Genomic DNA, 22,296 nt, shown 5'->3' on the forward strand with positions numbered 1-22,296 from the left:
TACAGTGTATTTGTTATTCTGTTTTCTGTATCTTACCACACCTAAGAAAATGTATTTAAGTGAGAAGAAATAATATTATTTGGATCAAATGTCCCTGCATTACAGGCACAAATGAACATGAGTGCTCCAGAATGAGCCAGTGTTACTCTGGAAGTCAGATAGCTATGCTGTGCTGACCCAGTGTGTGCAATATTCAGGACTGCATAAACAAGTTCCAGAATGAAATCAATTCAGTAAGAGAAGGGTGCTGACTGAGCTGGAAAGTGCTGTGTGTGCACTGCTGTCTACCATATGCACCAGAAAACCCTGCTGCAGAGCTGCTGGTTGCTACTGTAATTATCGTAGAGGCAGATGATGTCACTGCTAGAGAGCAAATGAAAGGACTTGATGTCATCAACATTAGCATTATTCACGTCAAAATGTCGGTGCTTTAAAAATCTGTTCTTACAGAAAGAGAAAACGTGACCATTCACTTTTGTTTGGAAATTCTAGGCATACGGAAAGCTCCATTATTTTTCACTCAAATAAAATTGCAAATGTTGAATATTTTCTTTAATGTACTTTATTGCAGTGCTACAAGTTGCTTGGAGACAAGATATTTTCTAATCACAAACAGTCTGCAGATTATACTAAGCAATTTTTAAATACGGCTAAAAAATTAAAAAAGCCACAAGCTTGTCTGATACTTACAACCTTTTACTCCACTGGAGAAATTATACTCGCTTTAATCACAGCAAGACAAAGTGTCTTTACTATAAGTGAGATTCAGGGCCTACATTATTAATGTATTACATCTTTATTGTAGCTTCATTAATTCTGAAGTTGCATCATCTGAACCTACCCATTACGTTCTGTGTAACTTGTGTTTACTGGATCCTTTCTAAAAGTGCGTGGACATTTTCAAGTATGACTATCGGTTAACAAAAAGGTGACCCTACAATAAAATTAATTCATGACAGCTCCTGCCCCAGTTAGAATTGCCTCATCTCTTGAAATTCTCTGTAACAGCTTAGACTTGAGTAACATAAACCACAAAAGATGTCTCAGACACTTCACAATTTACTTTCTGTCTGGATGTACTTCTTTTTGTAAGAAGCAATCTTGGAAAAAACATGCCCCATTCTACTTCTGGCAGAGTGCAATCAACTGACTTTCTAATCTCTCAAAAACAATTCTTACTGCATATTATCAGTCAACAATACATCTTCACTTGTCAAGCATCTGACTGCCTCTGAGAAAAGGTATACTCCATCTATCCTTAAGTGAGTACCAGCAGCACTGTGGCCATGGTAATACAGAGTTCAGGTAATCACTGAGTATATATGTATATTCAGGAGCCAAGATCAGTTTTGCACTTTATCCTGAGCTCTTCCCCACTCTCTGTACACCCCTAATAGTAACCGAGCCAGGTCAGGCTTGTTTCCTAGAGCTGCTGTAACACTTTTTCCTGCAAAATAGACATTGCTTCAAGTTTTTGCACCGAAGATCAGAACTACTAGCTACAATGTGAAGCGTGTACATCCAAAACATCTGATTTAAGGGTAGCCTTTCATCTTTTTGATAGCCTTGTCCCCTTTTATTGTATTGTTATACAATAAAACATCCTTACCATGTAAGAATCAAATCCATCACTTGATTATGGTATTTCCAAAAATCAATGAAACGGAAATGTCGGAGATACTAGTAAAAACTTTTTACTGAGTGGACATACTGCTTCAAAAGGTAGACACCTCAGTAGCTGAAGATACTACAAGAAAATGCAATGATGTTTGGAAAGTGCTAAATGACTTTGGAGAGTCCCACAAGCCTTTGCTGTTCTGCTTGAGATACGCTATTTAATATCAACACATCTAACTACATCACATTTTAGATGTGTCCATAGCTGAAATATTGAGGGCTGATCTCTATCTCTGATCTCAGCTGTAGGTGACCCAAGCTTCTGGGCTCCAAGTAGCAACCCACAGATGTGAGTAAAGTCAGTCCAGAAGCAGTGTATTCACACTAATGTGATGCTATGCCTGAGATAAGCAGCTCCATGTCTCAGCTTTCTCCAGACTTCTGCTCCTCAACAGGATTCATTAGCTTGAGCACATGATTGCTCATTATATCAGTTGGGCTGAACCTGCTATTGGCACCTGTCTGTATAGTTGTCTTGATTTTTGAAAAGGCTTCCCCATGGTAATGTAATTCACAGTGTCCTCTGCAGGACTACAGGGTGAAAAAATCTTGATTTAGCCCTTGAAACATATGATGATAAGCAGTATTTTATACAGCAATATTAGTGCTTATGATACTAGTTTATGATACCAGAGAGCAATTATGGAAACACATTCCCTGCCCTTAGGAGCTTACAATCTAAACAAAATATATTGCACAGAAGAGATCAACATACAAAAAGCAGAATCATTGTTTTCTTAATTTCAGTGCATGTCTTGCTAACATAAAGGATTTGAACAGAGCAAGGAGTTAGAGGAGTTATTGTAAATTAAAATGGAAAGTGATGAACAGAGTGAGTGATAGCTTGAGGAATTATTGTAAGAGTGACTCGAAGAAATAAGATTATAGAAGGGACTTGAAGCACGACAGAGAACACATGTATTGTAGAAAAGATGCAGGGCAAAAGATCATTCATGACTGGGAGCTCAGAAAAATAGGAAGGCAGTGTACCAACAGAAAATAGATTTGAATGTATTTACTTATCCATGTGCCTGAAGTCATGGACTCTGACCAAGATCCTGTTGCACTAAGCTTCTTGCTTGATGCCTGGATATGTGACAGAGCTCCCCCCAGTTTCTGCTAATTTCAGTGAGAGCTATAGTAGTGTAACACCTTTGAAAAGCAGGCTGCAGACTTCTATTAGCTGAAGGCCAAGGTCAGAACTCATGCATATATTTGCATGAATAAATGCAGAAACAGTATGCCCAAGTGCTGGTATAAATCTTTTTCACATAGTAATTGCAGCTTCTGCTCATTGAAAACGTTTTCCTGTGCATCAACAAAATAGTCATTTGTAAAAAGTAAGGAAAATATTACAGACTGTGGTTTTCAAGAAAGACTCATTCAGCAGCAGAAGGCTAATTGGTAATAGGCAATATAAAAAAAAAGCATAGGCAATAGCATCCCTTCAGCCCACTGGTTGACTTAAGAGTGACTAACAGCAGTAGAAAACCTAAAGATATAAATTGGAGTAATTCCATCTTTCTACAAAAGTAAGTTCTTAACAATAACATATTTCTGCAGTGTTTCTCACTGCAGATGTTTAGTCTTTTAGGAACTAGGCCACAGATATCTCAGCTCTTCGAATTTATTGAATATGCTTTGGAGATTAATTTGGCCAAACTGATGGATATAAGCAACTTTAAGAATTGCTTGATGTCCAGCTGCTCTCTCTTGCATTTCTTTACCTCCCCTTTAAATGTCTTGGTAATTGTTTCTGCGCCTGCAGCGCCCATAATGGTAAAGGAGGTAGAGCAGTACAAGGTCAAAAATGAACAACAAGCCAATAGCAACATCAAATCCGATAAAAATATCTGTGAAGGAAAAACAATAAAGGAGAAGGGAGTGAATGAAAGACATACATGTATATCAGTTTAGATACAGAGAGAACAGCCTAATTATAAATATGTACAATAGAAACATAGTTACATTTTGTTCGTATTTCTGGCAAGATCTCGTGGCCTGTATTTACTGACATATGCAACATAAGTATAAAAACATGTATTTCGATTATGGAAATGCATAGATAGCTTCCTGTGCATGGGTAAATCTTACTCCTAGGTTTTCACAGGGCAAGAGGGACCATGTGTAGTTAATGCAAATGAAGAGTTTCATCAGGGATCAGCAGAACATATGCAGGAAAGGGCAAATGCCAGGACACTCAGAAAGTAGTATGTATTGCTTTGCCCTTCACTTCCCTTCTGGAAATAATATTCAGGCAGGAGAAGGTTATCAGCTGTCACCTGTTGGTATTCTGAGGCAAATAGCTGCTGTATTTGCACAGGTCAGCTGTACTCTGTACTTCCTCTGTACAGTGGAGTTTAAGGTATCCTCAATACATAGTACATGTGCCAGAAATACAGATGCATCAATCTTATTGTGCATGTGCAAGCCATTGTTTCTTTGCATCTACAGAAAGTCTGATGTATCCAACATACACAGGACTCCCTGCGTAGCACCCACACCCATACTTCTGTCAGACGTTTTCAACATGTGGAGCTCTAGTTTTGTCCATGGCCTGTAGGTAGCTCCTCAAGTGAGTATGCTAATAACAACACTGCCTTCACACTGGTGGGCAAGTCTACTCTTCACATTTTCAGAGAAATTTCATTTCTGTCAGCTTTCCCTGTCCATGCTAAAGTTGGTCTACGCTTGCTAAAGGGAGATCTATTGTGTGAAAGGTACAAAGTTTGGAGCCTCCCATGTCTTATGTAGAAAATACAGAGCTGTTACGCTACCTTTCATTTTGTCTTTCTTCCCACATTCTTTTGACCAATTTTCTGTAATCACAGGAGAAACTAGTTCAGCAAACTTCTCAAGTGGACAAGAAGAGGTGCATCCTGGCAGAGTGAGTAGGTAAGGATCCTTTGAAGAGTCGTTCCGATAATGCATTTCAATGCTGTATCGCCTGATAAACAAAATTGAACATTTTTTTAAAATATGGTTCTTAAGTAGAAGGTTTCCTATTTAGAGACAGAATGTTGAAATAGGCTCTAACATCCTACTCTAGAATCTGTCCTTCAAAAATGGAGGCTTTGTGAAAGACATCTGCAAATCCCACTTTGCCAAAGCTGGTTACATTACCGCACACATCACCAGTCAGCTCAAAAGGTCCTTCTGAAAGCTCCTTGAATGGCAACAGCACCGGGCTCTTCTAAGCCAACTGCTTTACCTTGGTATTTGTGAGATGTCTTGGAAATGTTGTTGCTATCATTTGAAGAATCAGGAAAATTTATTTTACCATTTACTTCCAGCTGGTAAGTCCTGTTTTCCTCTTCTTCCTATCTTTGAAAGTACACAGATACGGCACATCCAACAAACGTAATTTTTCCTAGTTTTAATTTACTGTTGTGCCTGTGGACTGCTCAGTGAAGTATCAGTTTAAAACAAATTTGTATCTCCTCACAATATTTGAGAGGAAAATGATTTTGGGGAAGGGGGAACCAAATTCCAAACACTCCTTGTTCTTGCATAGATAAGAAGATACTTGCCCACTGCTTTCTTGGTAGAGTTCAAAAAACTGGCAAGCAGCATATGGTGGCAGTTTTCCATTGAAAATATTGAGAGCAATCTGGAGGGCCCCAACTGTGGTATCATGCTATTGGAAAAAAAATAAATCCGTCCTTGAAAGTCAGTTAAGTCAACTACTATTTATCCAGAGTAATAAGACAAGACTAGAGAGGGAGTGGAAACCAAGATAAAACAAAACCGGTGTAAATTTGACCATAAAAATATGTTCAGTATATTCAGCATTGGGAAAATCATGTTAACAGATTACTACAGACAGCAAGGGGCGTTTCCTAAGAGTTACTGCAGTTTGTGCCTTACACCATCTGGCAATATTTTGGAGACAGACTTACTGGGGGAAAGCAAGATGTGGTCTGAGAAATAAATCTAGTTTTTGAGTGCATTTTGGTACTCCTTCCTGCAGGAGCATTTTTGGTGCCAAGGTCATATTAAGGCGGTATAGGGTAGTATATCCTATGGCATTTCAAGTGAAGATACAGGTACTTTTTTTTAGATAATTTACCAGAGGAATAGTTGTGTATAAAGACTATTCTTCTTGCCTCCACACACACTCCAGAACTTTTAAAATTGTTGTTCCTTCTGTTTGTTATTGTTTTACACAATAAAATCTCAGTTTGGCTTCTGTTTTGACGGAATCAGTTACCCACCCACCTGCAGTCCCTTCCTGTCCCCATTATCCCTCTTGCAGGGTATCCCAGGAAGAGGAGCTGAAGGAAGGAAATCCGAACACCTTGATGACTAAATTTTGCAAGCATCTTTATATACATATTTGCTAGGCTTATTTATTTAATAGTGTAACAGCTATGTTTTGATTATTATTCAGGATCTGGAACTTTTTAGGCTATCAGTTTCAAAAATAAGAATATACTTGGCCTCAAGGCATTAACGCATCAATGAAAATTCTGGATGCACTTCATTCTTTTCTAAAAGAATCTAGTAGGGCTAGAAAACACATAGGAAATGCAGCAAGAAAGATTTATGGTGTTGAGCAGTTTCTATATGAAGAAAGATTAAGCAGATTAGGACCCAGTCTAGGAAGAGGAAAGCTGGAAAATGAGGGACAGAAAATAGTAAATTCATGAGTGACCCAGGAAAAGTAAATAAAGAATGACTATTCCCTGTTTCTCACAATAGAAATGCTAGGAAGGAGCTAAATCAGTATGAAGTTTAAAAAAAAAATAAGGAAGTACTTTTTTTTCTTTTAACCCACAAATCATTGCCACACGATGTTGCAGAGGCCAAAAGAATAAATGCATTTAAAAAATGATTAGATAAATTGATGGAAGAAAGTCTGTCAAGAGCTATTAAACACACAGACACAGAATCTATCAGGAAATCCCTAAGCCACAGATTGCTGGAAGGTTTTATCAGGGGAAGCATCACTTTGTGCTGGTATTATTCTCACATTCTTCCCTGCCGTTGGCCATTGTTGGAGGCAGGATAATGAATGAGCTAAGTGGATCTTGGTCTGACCCAAATGGCCCTCTCCATCCCTTGAAAAAAAAAAAAAAAGCATCCACAGCTGTATCATCCCTTTCTAAGCAGAGCAAGGGTTTGGAGGTGCAGCTGAAGTTCTGCTATGTGCCAGCATCTCTGGGTTAGGAGCACTTAAGGAAAGATGCAACTTATAGAAACTGCACCATTAAGTTGCAGAAAAAATGGATGATAAAATACATAGTTTTCTTTACAAGTACAGTTTGATTGAAACCGAGGTGAGATTCATGCTCCTGCTGTGTTCTTGTACTGACTGGTTTTCAGCTTGTTAGCTGAATTGAACTGTATTATATTATTCTTTCATTTAACCTACAGGGAGATAGTGATTATTCTCTTTAAGGGAATTTTACTGGTAAAATCATAGCAAGATTTATGAAAGATGAAAATACTCACTGCAGAGTAGACCTCCATTTTTCTTTGTTTTGAAGAGTTGGCAGCTTGTTTCATACTATTTAAAATAATATTCACAAGGACACCTTAAAAAGATGGGAATGAGGAAGAATATAAGATTTGCATAGAAACCAAAAAAGGCAAAAGACTTTGAGTATCAAATAGAAGACATCTACTCAGGCCTCATGCTCATTTTTTAGCTTACTACACATTCATAACTACACAGAAGATATTACGGAGGTGAAATATATCATTCGTCATCAAGTGAAGAGGCAGTATTTACAGGAAATCATCTAGAACTATACTGTGAACTGGGGCTGATGGCACTTCCAGTTTTGTTATGCAGCGACCTCCTCTCCATCATTTTTTTGTTTGGAGTGTTGCAATAATGACAGCTGTGCTAGCCTTTTCCTCTCTAGATGCTGAGGAGTATTTTTAACTGTTTACTTCCAACAAGTCACACAGTATTGTTTCTTCATTTTTACAAAGTTCTTTTGTACTCTTTCTCCAGCCAGAGATATTCTAAAGCCAACGGGATAAGGGCAGCAGAAATTCCCTGTAGCACAATTTATACCATGCTAGGAAAAGATGGCATAACTGGTATGCCCATGAACACTAGGAAAAAAGTCCTGAATACACAATATGGCCAGCTACCAGCTAGTGGCTTTTGACACAACCCTGAGCCTGTGTTTACTATATGGCTTGATCCAGTGATGTATATGCCTAGAAGATGAGGCTGCTAATAATTCTTTTCCTAGGTCTAGACTGCATGGTAGGTGTGTTGCAAAGCCTAACCCCAGACGGTCCAGCCTGCAGATATTCAAGCTCATTTGTTTGGTTTTCCTGCTCATGGACACCTGGGGATGATATGATAAATGCCTGGGTTGTGTCCTGAAGCAGTGTCAGAACACGCATAACCTATGCGCCCCAATTTTGGAGCTAAGCAGTAGTCCTGGTTCTTGCAGTATAGACATAACTTGAATCTCTCATCTTCTATTCTGATCAGACTGTTTCAGAGCAGCTTTATGTCAGTCTCTCAGAGAGCTACCGATGTGTTGCCAAGGTTTTGGCACACTATATAACCAGTCCATCAAAGGGAACAACAAAGATCATGAAACAATTAAAATAAACATTAGAGAAACAAAACTTAAACTTAATCTAACCTAATATCAGACAAGTAATGATCATACCCGTGAGGACTTGATTTTTTCCCTTTGACTTCTAGAACCTTCCTTTAAATCCTAATCTCTCAAAATCTATGGGATAGCTAAAGACATTAATATTTACACCTTGTTTCGATATCTCATCCGTGCAAATGCCAGGGTTCAGCACATAGTTTCATGCTTAATATGGCATCCAATGTCCATAGTTACAAATCAAGGGTCTATATCAATAATTTTGCATGAGTGAGGTGACAGGGTGTTGCATGTTATGATAAGCATTGTCGCCTTCTTTCTGAGAGATATGCAATTTTTATTTACCTCCTTGTAGTCGTGATTTCTCTTCTGTTTTATAAAGCCCGAACAGCGATAATAAGGACAATTCTGCCAGTTTTTCCATCTTGTCGATTACATCTTTGGTGGCCCATACAGGGAGGGTATAATTGTGAATACCCTAGTGATGAAGAAAAACAAAATAATGTTTTTTTCTTCCACTGGTTTCCATCATCCTATTGCCCAGCCTCACACTACTACATTTTGTCTCTCTGAGGTGGTCCTGCAATTCTTTGCCCAGTGTGTTTTCGCTCATCAGCATGCCCTGAAATACACTTTGTGGGAACGGAGATCAATCTGAAGTGGGTGAATGGGAAGAGGGGAAAGAACTGTGTGAAAGGGATCCTTGGTAGGTATAATGTGTTCTTGCTATAGAGATATATGTTTGTTGTTTTGCTAGTGCAAAAGATTGCAGACATATGTCTCATCCTCTTCCTTTCCTCTGAGTCTTCAGGGTATAACCTAGCTCCAACTTTTCCTGCCTTTTCCATACAGTTGTCCAGATAACAGTTCCATCACTGGCCATTTACAAACAAGTGTCATTCTCCGGTCATGTAAGAGTGACAGTGTCTTATAGCGTTTAAGTGCCTCAGTGTGTGGAGGATGTGTTCAACAGCCTTCATGTGTTGCTGATAATGACTGGGGCCAAATGGAATCATCGCATGCTTGGGACCAGTCTGATTTTATTCACTGGTAGCAATCATCATCTCCTAATTTTCTAACTGTTAGATCATAATCTTATCTCTTGTTTTCAACACTGAAGCATTTTGATGCTTACATGTTAATACGTTAAAGCAAATAATTTCATTTTCCTGTTAAAAATCATAAATATGTCCTAGGCAGCATGCTTAAATAATTCTATAGCAGCATACTGGGAAGGAAAATGAGGGAATAAAGGGAACGGATTTTGGTACCAGTGCTTCAGGATAAAACATCAAATGGAAACAACAGTTTCCCAAGCTGTAAACCATGTTTTTGGGTTATCTTTTACCAATGCACTAAATTAGAGCTTAGCTTCAAGTTAAAGGGGGGAAAAAAAAAAAAGCAAATCCAGAAGAGAAGGCAACTCATTCCTATGAAACCACATTGCCATGGTTTAACTGCAACCAAACTTAGGAGTTATATTCCTTCCCAACCTCTGTTGCCTTATTATTACCTCACAGTATAGAGTGTCATATGTATTCCAGAGCTGGAAATTGTCCAGTATTTTAAGATGATTTAGTTCAAGTCCTGTGTTAACTGCCATTGTTTGTAGAAAATCCTGGGGAGAAAAAAAGTGAAGAGTATACCACAAATAGTCAATACATATGGAACATATATGCATACAGATTCATTAGCACCCAACCTGGCAACACAGTAATGTTTAATTTTACACAGATGAAACCCTTGTAGTAGAAGATTTTGGTTGCAGATTTAATTTTGTAACCATTTCAAGGTACTGATCTCTATTTCAGACACTGCTTTTTCTTAACCGTGCTATGGATAAATCTGGTGCTCTCTCTGCTGCACTCTTCTCTCCCTCTCCTGACTTCTCCAGGAGGCTAGTCAGAAGTCACCTCAAGCCTTCAGATAAAGAAGAGGAAGGCACTAAGGGAAAAGGAACATGAGAATAAAAGATGAGGAGAAAATAGAAAATCAGGGCTAAGGCAAATATTCAGGATGAAGCAAAAAGAAATTGAAAAGGAAACTAGGTTTTTCTTCTGCCATTGAAGGGGAGATAAATATCTAAGCAATAGTTCCACAACAATTCCTATAGGGAGTCTTGCTACATGCTACTTCAGAAGAATAAAGGGAGTCCTTAATGTCCCTTATTCTCACATTACCTGTTTCATACTACTAGATGAGAGAGAGGATGGCTATGAAGTCATCATTCACCTCCCATTGAAGGTGAGTGAGGCTGACCAGAGTAGCTGAGCTAGGAGAAAGTTAGAAATCAACCAAAAAAGGAAAATGTTGGGTTTAGCCCAAGCAGTAAGCCTGAGGTGACTTTGAGAGCATGTGTACAGGTGCAGTCGGGCTATGAGGAGCTCAAGACCCCTGCTTTATTTGTGTAGTGGTGCTGTTATAAAGTGCATGGTGGGCAAGCAAGAGAGCAGCAGTAACCACTATGTAGAGCAATTATCCACAAGAACATGGTTCCTTGAGGCAGGTATACCATCCATGTACCTATGTCCCACTGGAGCACTGCAATGGGAAATTTTTCAAATCTGACTGTGAAGATTTGTGTCAGGGACAAAACAGAAGCATATCTTGTGATGGATCTCAGAGGAATTTACATAAGTCACAGTGTTTGCCTGGTTGGGCTTGCTGTAGTTCTTTGTTGTAGTGTCACCTTCAGAAAGTCGCAGCAGGAAAGCGTAAACCTTCCCAAGTTTCAGGTTTATCAGATTTTTTAGAATTGGTTTTGTGCTACCCTGTAAAACTGGAAATTGCTGCATCCAGAAATTTCTTTTCTCCTCAGATCATGGAACTTTAATTATATGCAGCTCTAAATAGTCTCAGAAAATTAAAGTTGAATTCACATTTTAAAAGATTGATATAAAAAAGTGTAAGAAATACATAAGCACACCAAACATACTTTTTGATTGTATTGATCTAAATTTTTCATTTTAAGAGAGTCTTCATGATTTTCATTTTTCTTACATTTATTTATTTTTGCATTTTAGCAAAAGGAAACAATGCAGTTCCATAACTTCTACATCTTAGCTGCATTCCTGCTTCTTAGATTTTGTTTCCTTTTTATTTTGTCTTACCATGTATGGTTGTATTCTATTTTGAAATTCACTAGATGTTTGTGTTTCATTCTGAAGTTCATCAAAACGGGGACAGTCAGGCAGAGGAAAATGCAACCTCTGAAAGAAGAGAAGTAAAACTTAGAATAGTTCTAGAATTAATGAACACATCTCTAGTTTTTCTATTGCTGAGATTGCTGATGAAATATTTGTTAGATAGATTCATGGCCATGCTACAGCTACTCTATAATGGTTTGTTTGGGTACTTTGTTCATGAATTCAGTTAATATAAGCAATGGACTGCGGTAACTTGACTTTTCAGTGGCTACATGTGGCTATGATATCTTGATTTCCCTCAGTTTAACTGATTTTGGCAAAAAAAGCAATTATGCATGTCTGACGGGATTGCTTTGAGAAATGGATCAGGGTCCATGATTAGGAATTTAAAAAAGCTACCATTTCCCTCTTAATTTCTGAATTACCCCAGCTGAACTTTGACTCCACCTGGTACTGGAATCTGAATTGCTTCTGCATCTATACATCCTGCTTTCATCTTTTTGGAGGTAAGAAGTGTGCTATGGTAAACATTTTAAGTACCACTAATGGGCAAAACTTGAAGAGATTGTCACAGAAGAGTGACAAATAAATTGTGCTCCTGAAATACCAAAAAGCTACAAGCCTAATGGCTCTGTTCCTGTTTAGGGGTGTGGTTCACTTTTAATAACTCCAAGTCTATGCATTAGGAGGCCACCTGATAGTACATACTTGATCTGAACCATGTCTAAATACATATGTGTCCGTCACACTCTGTGCTCTGGCAAATATGCTTTATGCCAATTGCAGAAGGACAGATGATACCTGAACCAGCATATAGTGTCAGTAAAAAGTTATGATGAGCAAAACAAGCTTGTGCTGGTTTAGCACTTTATGTCACTAGAGCATTTTTGACCCAGCACTTATATTATCCTATAACTGAACAAATCATGTCAAGGAACTGACTTCATATACAGCAGAGAAATTAACTTCAATATCTATGGCTTATATATGTGCATATATATATGTTCACTCTGTCTTGAGGTGAACATGAGCAAGCTATACTTCCAGTGCACCTCTTTTCTCTTTGATTTATCAACATGAAGCTTGCAGCAGCCACCAGCTGACACTAGCACACTTTCACTTGGACAGGTTTCCAAGGGTGCATTTTTTCTGTAGCAGCAGCACACTGGAGGGTGAAGACTCAAAGCTGCAATATGAAACTTGGGAATGTTGTTTAATTACACAATAACAAATGTTTCTTTTGCTGTATGGCTTAATTATCCCCCTCTAGGTGTTATTAATTAAGCCACTCCCTTTGGCCTCATTAAGCAGTACTCAGTACTGTTGCCTGACAGGTCTTGGTAGATCTCAGTGGCTGAAAAATAAACTGTGATTAGATTTTTTTACAGGACTGTGCTTGGCCTCAATTTCCCACTTTGTGTTGCTTAGGGGTTGAAAATACCCTCAAACATCTGCTTGGTTTAACAAGGGAACAGTGTTTTTTCCAGGTTGTTTGCATATTTAACAGGAATTTTGAGTTGCCGCAGAAGTGTGTTTCAGTGAAACATCAATACCCACTCCTGAAGCAGCTGCAGAAGTGATGAGGTACTAGAGATTCCTACAAATGAGCCTTCTCCAAACAGGTCATTGCATTGCACTGTGAGTCCCCTAAGGGCTTTGAGGTTTTATTTGGCCAAAGCTCTAACCAGGTTGTTACTTTTTTGGTCTTCTGATGAAAAGACTTCCCCTAGTGTCCCACATTGAAATAACAGTGACAGCAGTCTTTTCTCTTAAGTTTCAAGCCAAATCTCATTGTGCCTAATCCAGTTTGTGGAAAACCTTTCTTTCTGTACCTGCTTTAAAGCATGGCCTCCAAGAATGAAGGAATGCCAATAGAAGGCAGGTGCGCCCACCCCCTAATGACAGAGTCCATCCTCTGATGTTGGTGACTGGACAGACAGTTATTTAATAGGACTTTTGTATACATTTCCTTGAAGTCAACTTCTGTCCTCAAAGACAGAAGAAAATTAGCCTTTCTGTCATTGCACTCAATAACTTTTTGTCCTCGTTCAACACACTGTTCCTTACACAGTCCTTGTCACAGGAGCCAGTGAAATTAAAATCTAAGACTGAGTCAGCCAGAGAGAGCTACATATAGTAAAACTTCTACAAGACCTATTATTCAGGTAGGTCTGCTGGTATTATGAATCGCAAGGCAAGTGCCAGGGTTTCATTAAATGTTTGTATAACACTGAGCATAAAAGGACCCTTGTCTGTAATTAGGGTGCTTAAGTGCTACCAGAATAGGAAGGTAATAATTGAGACATCATTACAGTGGCTGGTGAAAATTCCATTCCTTGAATAAAATACGGAACAAACTTGCCAAGGAGGGGAGGTCTGTCTAGCTGATTGATGCTTAGGAAAGCACTTGTTCTCTATAAAGGCTTAAGGCAACTTCCCCATAATACTGTCCAAAAGTGTCCTTGCCAGGAGAAATGTTAGAGCTGTACCTTGAAGGAAACGGTAGCGTGGATGACAATTCAGGTATTCTGCAACTATAGAAGGAGGATTTTCATACAGCTATTACAGTTGACCTATGACATGCTTATCAGCCAGTAGCTGCAGTTGATGTTTTCTATTAGATTGAACTCAAAAAGAATAGAAAATATTTTTAGCTTTTTTCCCCCCTCATTTTTGCTTCTGGGAAAGTTTAAGGCATTATAGGAAACTTCTGGACAGTACTTACCCGGTCTGTTGATTTTTGCAAAATATGAACTGGAATGGGTTGCCAGAGAAGATCAGGATTCCAAATTTGGCTGCTAGTTGGTGGAAAGAGGCCAGAAAGGTATGACTGGGCACTCATAATTGTGCGATCATAATCTGTACTTTGGATGTAAAACTGAAGATAGAATGGCAAAGAGTTAAAAATAAAATTGAAACAATAAATATAATATGGAAATTTTACCCAACTCATCAATCCTGGCTTCTCATTTTCAGTTTTATGTTTTTGCATGAAGTTGAAACAGTGAAACCATAATTCAGCTTTCTAGACCCCTACTTCATTTGCATAAATGGAATTGCCAAAGCATTTTTCAGTTTGGAATCTAACCCTCAGACTGAGCTAAGAAGAATAAGAAAGCATGATTTAAAAGAAGGAAGCTCTCCGTCTTCTGAGATTCAGAGGAACATTGATATGTGTAGATGTGGCACTTAGGGCCATGGTTTAGTGGTTGACTTGGCAGTGTTAGGTTTAGGGTCTCGATGATGTTAAAGATCTTTTCCCACCTAAATGATTCTATGATTCTGTGAAGGTGCTTAAAACCATAAACCTCTCTTGGAAGCATAGCAAAGCTGTAGTCTTTTATGCCTTTCCATCAATGCATCCCTCATAGATATATATAGACCAAAATGGTAGTAGTATCTTCCCCACAATGGATCTGTACCATATGACAAGCACATCCAAACAACTGTTAGACCTCTTTTTTACAGGATGAAGTATGTGAGCATGGCCCATCACATGGCTGGATATGCATTCACCTTTCAACAGGGTAGAACAATATTGGGTGACTATGTATAGAGTCCCAATTCATTCAGTGGTATGGAGCTATTCAGACCTGAACTGAATGTAGGCGCTGAAAGTTAGACTTTAGTCTATGTTTTTACCTTGACATAAAATCCTTACTTTCAAAAATGTTCTTTTATTACCTTAATTCTTCCATTAATGATATTAATATGATGATGTGCTTTTATCTAGCACAAGTCCATAGTTCAGCTATGCCAGAGAAATGTCCTCCAGACAGTTTTGCTATATACCTCTTGCCGGTTGTATGTGCTGTTCAAAAAGTTGGAATATCTTTCCCTCATGTACCGTCCAAGTTCAAATAGCTGCTGCATTCCAGTCTGTGAAGCAAGCATACAAATGACTATTAGATTAACGTGACTGGAGAATCTTAATGTAGAAATTTCTCTTCTATTTTCTTTTTTTGTCTTCAGCAATCAGTTTTTGAGTGATCATTAACTATTTGTATAATGTGCTGTACATGTTGTAGGTGATCTAGAATTTTTAACAGAAATACTCGTTTACATATATGAAAAAATCATACGTTCTGAAATGCTAAGACTCCAACATCTGCTACAGGAAAGGCAATGCGCCTGATTCTATACAAATGCTGTTTCCACAGTGCTGTAACTCTGTAGACTCTACTGGAGTTATTCATGATCAACATTATTCTTTGCAATGTGTGTCAGATAGTGACAGCTGAGAAAGGATGATTGATAACCTAGTATTTATTATTGTCATCACCCTGCTATTGGATAAACCTGATGAATTTGTGGCTTGCATTTCATGCCTTAAGTAACATTCTTCCATCTTTGCCTTGGTGCACCTGCAGTTGTCTTAGATTGCAGTCTTTTCTGTTACTCATTTCCAAAGCTGTGAGCTGAACTTTTTAACTTTTAGCTGTCAGAAAACTACATTCTTACTACTGTTGCTGACAAGATAATAAAATAGCAAAAAGCTCTCAAAAAAAAATCCATGCCAAAGCAGAAATTTTTTTTCTTCTTGCAGCATAAGCTATGTACCTGGGAGTAGTAATGTGTTGTCTGAGTGTCTGAATTTTACAGATCTTTGAAGACTCACTTCAAACACTAAATGCTGAACTGTCTCTGATTCATGCTTCTGCATCATGATGAAGTATTATTAGGAAATGCATTGACCTCTCTTTGCTCCAGAATTTCACGTGTCAAATACAGTTAAAGAGCTAAGGCTTGATGTTGAAATGCTAGAGCAAGAAGTAGGTTCAGTGCATCCTAGTGAAACTCTGGGCTGAAAGCAGCCTTATTAGAAGACACATCATCCCCAGAAGCAGCCTTCTTCTGCAAGACTTCCCTTATTTTGTGAGTAGGTTGTTGCCAGTCAAATGATGAGATATGGACTCATCGCTTGACCTGGTGGGCAGATGTCATTCCTTTACCCTGTCACAGGGCCCAATTTGTAATGGTCATTAGAACTTCATCAATGTTAAGAGAATAGACAATGTTTAAAATTGCCATTTATTTGAATGCAGACACACTCTCAGGAAGTTGTTGCTTTTAGGAAGGTAGTTATAAAGCTATGATGAACAGATTTCAATTTAACAGTAGTTGAATGAACAATGTTGCAAAAATGTTTATGGATTATGGGGTATTGCTAATACCAACTATGAGTATTTTGGATTTGCTAGTGTTTCTGAGACACACATAAAAAATCTGCCCACTTCTTATTTTAGTAGCGCACATAAATTCTTCTAAGAAAGTCAACATACCTTGGTAAGTTGTCCAAATCCCTGAGGCCATTCACTTTCTTTGTGTAGATCCGTTGGAAAGTTTACAATTGGTGTTCGGTCACCATGTCGGAAAACCTAACAGTATTACCAATAAAAAAATCGAGTTAATTACTGTTAAAATTCCTTTCTCACCTAGCTAGAAGTTAGAGTATACATTATAATTCTAGTGCCATTTTTCAAATGAAAATATTGGAGAGTCTGCAGAAACCTAGTCAAGTAGGATTGGAGTACATTCTTTACACACAAGAATAGGTATGATTATATAGGAATTTAGTGGGCATGAGCTTCATGATTCTTCCTTCTAGAACATAAAATTAATCAGCCAAGATGTTAATGCTGAGATAATGGATAATGAGATATGGATACATCCATAGCTAGGTGCCTAGACAAGAAATCTGACTGGCTTTTGGAAGCACCTCTGAATATTAAACCAGTTACCGGTGTGCTTATATGAGTATTTAATTACTTTGGCATAGATACTTGAAACTTTTGGTAAATGCTTTTTTTGTAGCAGTATTGTTAAAAGTAACTCCATGTATACATGGATATTGTGTTTGATCTCTCATCATCCGAAACTATAAAGATGAAAAAATATAAACATCTACACTGTTGGCTTACTTAATATTTATTAATACTTTTACATATATGTATAAAATATTTTTGAAACTCTGTAGGACACTGAATTACCCTCCCTAAGCATGTCATGTGTGGGCTTAGAAAAATGAAGTCCACAAAAGTTTCACATGAAAGGAAATGCTGGAATACAAATTCATAGGGCTCCAGACAATATTCCAGGATGCTGATCCAAACTGTTGCAAAACTTACCTTTGCTTGATTCAATGTTTACATAACCAATCCCATTCCTGACTTTGCAGAATAAGATGACAATGTGGAAGCATGGTATATTTGTTCATAAAATGACATTTATTCCATAATATCTCACTGGTATATAGCTTGTTTATAATTAATACTCTCCATTGCCTCATTAAGCCACATCATTCTTGCCCAAACATCAGAGAGGTTTGTACAAGCTAGTTAGTTTGCCACTCCCACTGGGAGGTGTTTTATGTTTATATTTTTCAAAGTAAACACAAGCAGTGTGGCTTCATGTTTTAATTACCACACACACCCTTTTCATCTGCCTTCTGTACTAATGTGCACAAACTTGTGCTAGAGCAGGTACTTGAGAGATGGAAAATACCATCCTTTAAAGGCAAATATAATTGGTTTTCTCCCTCTGTTTGTTTTCTACAATAGACAGAAAGATTTGCTACCGTAGATGTTGCCATTAGAACCATGTAGAAAGCTGCTTATTATTTTTCTGTTTTGCTAGTTGAATTTCACTTAGGATGTGGCCAACCTGAAATGAATATTTTTCAGCAAGTCAAAGAGTTTTTTTCACCATCATGAACAACATGTTGTTCAATGTGAAATTGCAGCGTTTCAAGAAAAAACACACCTGCCAGAACAGAGGAGCATATTACCTGAACAGAGGTGAGAGGCCAAAGAGATCCAGATCAAAAGGTATTCAAATATATGTGGTAGGAGGAGATGTAAAGAAAATATTTTCTCTCTTTGTAACCTTAAGAAATGGAAGCAGTGGAGGGTGTTCTTGTCTAAAGAGCAGCACAGCTTCTTTAAGTCCACACAACATAGAAAAAGAAGTTCAGTTCCTTGATTGTATTTTTGCTTCTTCATTTCACAGTGACATATAAATATGATATTAACACTAAGCTGGAGGTAGCAAGACAGAAACAAATACTTCTGAGAGCAGAACCCTGTTTTTAGGAATTGAAGGACTAAGCTTCCTTCTAAGCTAAGTAATTTTTGTTAGTGCTCAAACCTCCTTCTTGCTTGCTATTTCTGAAAATTACATTGCTTCAGCTGCAGCTGGAAATGAAACAATGACCTTATGAACCACTACTTAACCTAAAAAGCCAACTCATTCAGTTATAGATACATTTTCGGAGACTTTTTTTTTTTAATTAAAAACTTTAAGAAGAGCTTGTGTGTTTAAAAGTTTGTCTTTTTCATTAGAACAAATGATACAGTTAGGGAAAGAAAATGTATCCCTACAAAGCTTGCCTTGCTCATCAATATGTATTTCTCAACACTCATCATTTGGATTTTATTAAAAATGAGTTGATCCTTCAAATTCATTTAAAAATATGTGTGGTGCAGCATTTATTACTCCTGGCTTACAGATTGCTTTCCTGACATTTCAGAAGACATAGAACATGGCAGGATGAGAGAAAAGGAACAAGGAAGCATCATAAAATGTCAAAAGACACTAGAAATCAAGAAGGAAGAGAGGGAAAGGAGGGTGTACACAAAAAGACTAAAGCATACCTGTTTGGTATACTAATTTCAGCACTTCTATCTGAAGTTCTTTGAGAAATCTTTTTCAGATTTCTATCCCATTCGCTCTTTGTAACTTTGTGAGGGTGATCACTTCAGATCAAAATGGCCACGTGGCTCAGACTTTGGCCAGCATTTGCTTCCATTGTCGTCAGCTGAAAAATCATATTGGATTGAAACTAGTGCAGAGGAGAGGGTCAGCTGAGAATATGGCATGTGCGGTATATATAACATCTTCATTCAGAAATGCCATGAATTACAGTGAATTATCTATCTCTGAGTAATAGTGAGCCTCTTACTGACATATTTATTGACAGACTCAACTTCAAACAAAAAGATTTCTTATTTTGAAGCCAGCAATAGGAGTGAAGAAACAAGAGAGAAATGGAACCAGTCATGCTGCCAGTTCAGGGAAACCATAGATGCAGAAATATTGAGCATGTTTAGTCAAGTTTTCAAGTGGCTTGGCTTGATTAGACAAACAGATAGCATGCTCAGTCAACACTTCCTATCCTGAGTTACAAGACGAAATACACAATGAAATCACACTACCTCAGAAACCATACCTCTTTGTATATATGACAGGTGAAATGAGTGCCTGTGTGGAGGCAGAAGTTACAGGTTAGAACTTTGTTATAGAGAGGCAATGAATCAGTATTTAATTTCTACTTGGGTACCCAACAGTCCTGCGTATTTCCTATTCTCTCATGTCTGGTTTAATTCAGTGCACGAGAATTATGGTGAAGACTAATGTTTACATGTGAGAAAGAAAACTAAAATAGCATTTTGACAAATTGGCTTGAATTAGAGCTTTTCAGCCAAAAGGACTTGTGGCTAATAATGAAAACACACAGAATCAGCACAAAGATGGGAATTGTGAGGAGAGAGCAAGACACTTTGCGAGAGCATAGCACAATTCTAGAAGAGAGCAAAAGGAAACATTTTTCTGTTTTTTCTCCACTGCAGATATATTTTATATTGTGCAATTCTGCTATGAAAGTTTTAAAAAGTAATTATGACATGCAGTAATACTCTCAGGTGAAAACATAGCAACTTACAGAGTACAGTTGAGAAATGGCTATTGAATTATCTCAGAAAGATGCCTTTTAGACTTACCTTGACTGTAGCCATACCCTCCTTATATCCAATTATATCAGTGAAATGTTCTGGGGCCAATTCCTATCCTATTTATTTATGCTAGCAATTCTGTTCCCATGAAAATTCAATCAGCAAGTCCAAAAGGCAAAATTCAACTGAGCACTCAGAAACCATGCCTCGAGAAAAGAGATGTATGTTGATAAGAAGATTAAACCTATTGTAACTTTTTAGGCAGATTGGTCAGTCTGAGGAAAAGTTATCAGGGATAAAATGAAGACAGTTTAAATTAAATTTACCTATTCTTTTAATATTAATTGTGATAAGCTACCCTATAAAATAATAAAGTGCTATCTTTCTTTTTTTTTCATAGGTGGGGAAGGTGGCTGCAGAGTTGTGGTAAGCAGCTCATTTTGGATAGGAAGCCTTTATCTCCATAATGGTGAACATTTCCTGTAACTCTGCAAAACCACTACTTGTTAGAACACAATAACAGCTGCAACTCAACAAAAGTCTCCTTCCTTTCAAAGAGTTATTTCTCCAAGGCTTCCTGACTGCCTGATTTCATCCATGTGTCCAGTTCTCCCTCTTAGCATTGAAACAACATTTAAGTATATTCCTATACACAGAATGTTACCGGAATTAGTGTTGAGCCCCTGCCGTGTGTAGTGTCTGATAGAGCAACAAGCCTCAGCAGGAGCAGGAACTGGTTTTTCCTGTGCGCTCTGGCCTCTCTCCAAGTGGCACATCTACAATGCAGCCAATAGACAGCTAGAAATGAAATAATTTATCTAGAGCTAGATTATATGTTTTGGGCACAGTACTTCTGTCTGTTAACTGTATGTGCATGTAATGTCTCAGAGAAAGGTGGAAGAAGAAGATCTTAAAATTCCTAGTTCTAAATGTGAATTCCAATCCCCACAACTTTGTATTGAAAATATCCCTTTAGACTAACAATTCTTTATCAGTAAACCTCTTACTACAAAAAGAAATTAAAATGAAAAGGGCCATGATGCAACCTTCACGATCCAAACTATTTCATTGAATTAATCTCTCTTTTACCTGAGGTATTGGGGAACGTGACATTGAAGTAGTGTCTACTTACTTTAAAATGAGAAATGACCCAGCAAAAAAACACAATTGCAGTCTATTTTCAACCTAACTGCAGTTAATGCAACATGTATCTCAAATCTCTACATAAAAATGCCCTTTTTTGTTTCTCAGTATACTGCTGTGCCAATTCAGTTATTCTGAAATGGAAAATACTTTTGGTTTTGTGGTAACTTCTGTAACATCATAGGCTTCAGCTTCCAAGCACAGAGCAGGTAGGCCATAATTGCCAGCTCTCAGACTATGCATCAGAGTGTCATCTAAATTAAGCAAGAACAAGTAAACTTGGACCTCAGACCTTTTAACTCCTGTGCACTATGTGTCTATGCACCACAAAGCTAAGTTGTTCAGTTATCTTGAAAGAACTAAGGGTTAGGAGACTAAAATTCTTGTATCTAGGGGCATTTTTATCTTAAGTAAAGTCTATAAACACAGTAAACAAAAGGGCAGCAGTGGTTATTCCTAAGTCTAAAAAGAGGCAAAGCAACTGCACACCTTGTTTGATTTGACAGCCATATCAGATTCCCTGTATTCCCCACAAAAAAATAGAAAAGAAATCTACTCACTACAACCACAAACTTCAGTTCTCTTTCTGCAGTAGTCTGTTGAAGCAGAATGAGGATAATATGAAAAACAAAGCACAGGATCCTAGATGGGTTGGGAAGCCATATCACTCCCATTCTGGCAGAGGATGAAAACAGGCTTTGTAGCTCCAGCAGCTGCTCAGGCTGAACAGCCCAGACGTCAGGCTGTACTTTCAAAAGGGGTGGAACTGCTGCCGGTGAATTTCAAATCCAAGAGGAATGTTGCGTGACTACGCAACAAATTGCATCGCCCTTTGTTTTCAAATTACTGTTTACATTCTATTTAATCAAATCATAAGTCAGTTCCTTTTTCTCTGTGATATTTTTCTCTTTTGGAGTGTAAGGATGAGGTTAAAATACGAAGGAGTTGCTAAGCATTCCTAATGTTTTAACTTACCTGTTCTGTTTCCACTTCCCAGGGCTTGGAATTTTTTCC

The 22,296-nt window shown here is 37.9% G+C and overlaps 1 protein-coding gene across 1 annotated transcript; it reads right to left on the bottom strand.

Annotated features, from left to right (window-relative positions):
* Window positions 1-3,411: 3,411 nt before the first annotated feature.
* ACP3 (acid phosphatase 3) lies at window positions 3,412-21,956 on the bottom strand (the record flags this gene model as incomplete). The annotated part of the gene is made up of 11 exons (XM_082015176.1): window positions 3,412-3,530; window positions 4,455-4,624; window positions 5,208-5,314; window positions 7,132-7,214; window positions 8,610-8,742; window positions 9,778-9,882; window positions 11,375-11,473; window positions 14,136-14,288; window positions 15,203-15,289; window positions 16,693-16,788; window positions 21,843-21,956. The coding sequence occupies 11 exons, from the start codon at window positions 21,954-21,956 to the stop codon at window positions 3,412-3,414; spliced, it is 1,266 nt and encodes a 421-aa protein (XP_081871302.1).
* Between the last annotated feature and the right edge of the window lie 340 nt (window positions 21,957-22,296).

This window comes from Phaethon aethereus, assembly GCF_964289735.1.
Source record: "Phaethon aethereus genome assembly, chromosome: 2".
In the NCBI taxonomy this organism is placed as follows: domain Eukaryota; kingdom Metazoa; phylum Chordata; class Aves; order Phaethontiformes; family Phaethontidae; genus Phaethon; species Phaethon aethereus.